At 42.9% G+C, this 2,604-nt stretch overlaps 1 protein-coding gene across 1 annotated transcript; it reads right to left on the bottom strand.

Annotated features, from left to right (window-relative positions):
- Nucleotides 1-283: 283 nt before the first annotated feature.
- On the bottom strand, nucleotides 284-2,393 carry LOC115101589 (growth/differentiation factor 15-like). The gene is made up of 2 exons (XM_029621053.1): nucleotides 2,072-2,393; nucleotides 284-1,497 (listed from the first exon to the last, which is right to left on the bottom strand). The coding sequence occupies exons 1-2, from the start codon at nucleotides 2,391-2,393 to the stop codon at nucleotides 704-706; spliced, it is 1,116 nt and encodes a 371-aa protein (XP_029476913.1). The 3' UTR covers nucleotides 284-703.
- Nucleotides 2,394-2,604: the final 211 nt, after the last annotated feature.

The raw sequence follows: 2,604 nt of genomic DNA, 5'->3' as shown, positions 1-2,604 counted from the left end.
GATGGTTTTCCGTAAAGCACAATCATTTCAAGTTCTTTTACTGTTGCTAAGGAATTAAACACATGGGTTAAACATAATTTGTGAGTAAAAAATATTTGTTGTAAAGTTTGTGTGCATACGCATTCAGGCACAACAATCCAACATAAACAGTAGGTGTAATATCCACACTACAGTAACTGACATTTTAAAAACAAGTTTTTTTCCGGACAAACTTCCAAAATGTTTGGAAATAATACTGTACATAGAATTACATTAAATGTAATACATATTTACAGTACAGTGATGTAAGGATCAATCTAAATAGTGTAACGTTGAAAACTACACTACAAAACAATACAAGTAAGTTTTAGACCCTGTTAAATAAATTACAATAAATAATATAATTTTGTACATAGTCTTGGAAGAATAGGATATTATGGGCCACATGAGACTAACAAAGTTTATCTTCCAATAAAATAGTACATTTCAGTCATCGCTCCACAGTAACTTCTCTCAAAATCCATAAGTGATGGATAATGTTGGGTATTTTTGTTTGCTTAGCTGTTGAAAAGAACATTAGTAATGTCACTAATTGAGCATGACAAATGTTCTTTTCTTACGTCCTTTGAAAACATTATCCATTCTATTTCAATATGTAGCACTAAAGGAAAAGGTTTGTTCTGACTCTTTTGTTTGTCCTTGCCTGGGCGTTGCCCTGAAGGACTCAAGCACAGTGGCATTTGCTGACAATCAAGTCATTGAAGGGTGTGAGCTTCAACTTTCCCCAACTGTCATAATGCATGAGGACCACAGGCTCGTAGGCTGCCGGCACACAACAGGGGTGAGGTGTTGCTCCCTTGTTGATGTGGTGAAGACGAGACTTCGCCTGCGCGTGCATGCTGGCTGGCTTGTAGTTGTGTGGACAGGAGCCGTCGCAGAAATGCATGTTGTAACCAGTGGGGGCCACGACCCAGTCTGACCAGCCAATCTCCTTGAAGGACACATTGATGGATTTTCGGCAGCAGCTACCGTCTTCGTCACAGTTGTCGTCTTTGTTGGAGCGAGTCCGTCTTCTTCTGCCTGCTGATCTAGGTTCTACAAGGTCTACCTCCAGGACCATCTGAGGGGTCCTCTTGGGATCAGTTCCCTCTTCTAAGGCCAGTTCTACTTCCACAACCAGAGAGTGGCCGTCCGACCTCCCACTCCACTTACCAACCACAGTTCTGATGTCCAAAGTCAAATCACCAGTTCTTGCAGCGACCGTCTGAACAAGGGTCTCTGTGTGAATCAATAGAGATGAGTTCAGTGGTTTCGTCTCATAGATCTTCACATGAACCTCATCCCTAATTGTGGGCTCGGCAGCTTTAGAGCCATCCAACAGCTGTCTGTAGAGCTTCAGCTCAGCCCGGGCCAAAGTGAGCTCCTTCCTGATGTGTGGGTTCTTGTGGAATACAGCTCTGTACCAAAGCATATCTGATGGATGTTCCTCATCACTCCAAAGCACTTTGAGAGGCTCCACTGAAAGAGGTGAAAAGAGGGTTGTTACACAAATGCTCAAGTACTTAGAATTACTGTCATGGCTTGAATAGGTTGTGCTTTTAAGAGTTGTAACGGATGTGCCTTGTCAAAAAAAGAAAACGATGTCAAACGATTTAAAAGCTTTGGAGAAGAGGTACTGTGTTACTATCAAGCCTTTGCTCAGACCAAATGTTAATGGTAGGCTTTTGTTGGAGTGCACACAAAAATGAACCCCTTTAAGACAAAGTTGTTCCTCAGAGCATGACTCACTCATTCTCACAACATATGGTTTCAGAAAACACTCACAGGTACATTAAGATTCATTTAAAAAGTGTTTGAATGCTTTTTGTTAGTTTTGTCATAAAAGCGAATTTGAATTCTTCTCGAAGACGCAAATGTGGGAGAATGTTTCGGTACACAGGTACACACCTTATAGAAAGTTATTAATACACTTTGCATAAAGGCAAAATTCCATGCAGTCAGATCACTATCTAAAGCTAGAATGTCAACAGTCAGGTCCTGTATTGTGGTAGAAACCAGTACAGTAACGATGTGTCTTTAAGTAAGGACCCACCTGTGGCTGGATGAAGCACAGTGGATGCCCTCCTTGGGGAACGCTGGGTTTCCCCCTCCTGACTGGAGCTCCTTCTCAGCTGCCTCAGTGTTTCCCTGTAGAGCCTATGCATCCTCATCAGCTCCTCTTCTGAAGCCATTTCCCTGGGCCTGGCCTCCCTTTCCATCCCCATGGAGTTCAGGATCCCTGTCTTCACTGACTCCAAGACCAAGGCCCTCTGGTTCTCCTCCTGCCCCAGGCGGGGTCGGCCCTCCCCCTGACAGAGGCTGAAGAGGAGGACCACCCAATAGAAGAGAAAGCACTGTGTGACTGAGCTAGGCATGGTAGGTTTGTTCTCAGAGGAGATGTCAATGTTATGAATGAAATTCCAGACATGCTTTCATTTATACAGCTCCTGCATGGCCACACCTCTCCACTGTCAGGTGAGCACTCCTTCTGCACTTATACTGTATGTATTGTCATCATTATGTAAAGGATTTAAATATATGTGTATTTGTATATACAGTGCATTAGGAAAGTATTCAGACCCCTTC

Source organism: Oncorhynchus nerka, linkage group LG20 (assembly GCF_034236695.1).
Source record: "Oncorhynchus nerka isolate Pitt River linkage group LG20, Oner_Uvic_2.0, whole genome shotgun sequence".
NCBI classification, from domain to species: Eukaryota; Metazoa; Chordata; class Actinopteri; order Salmoniformes; family Salmonidae; genus Oncorhynchus; species Oncorhynchus nerka.
This window is presented reverse-complemented; position numbering and strand designations above follow the sequence as displayed.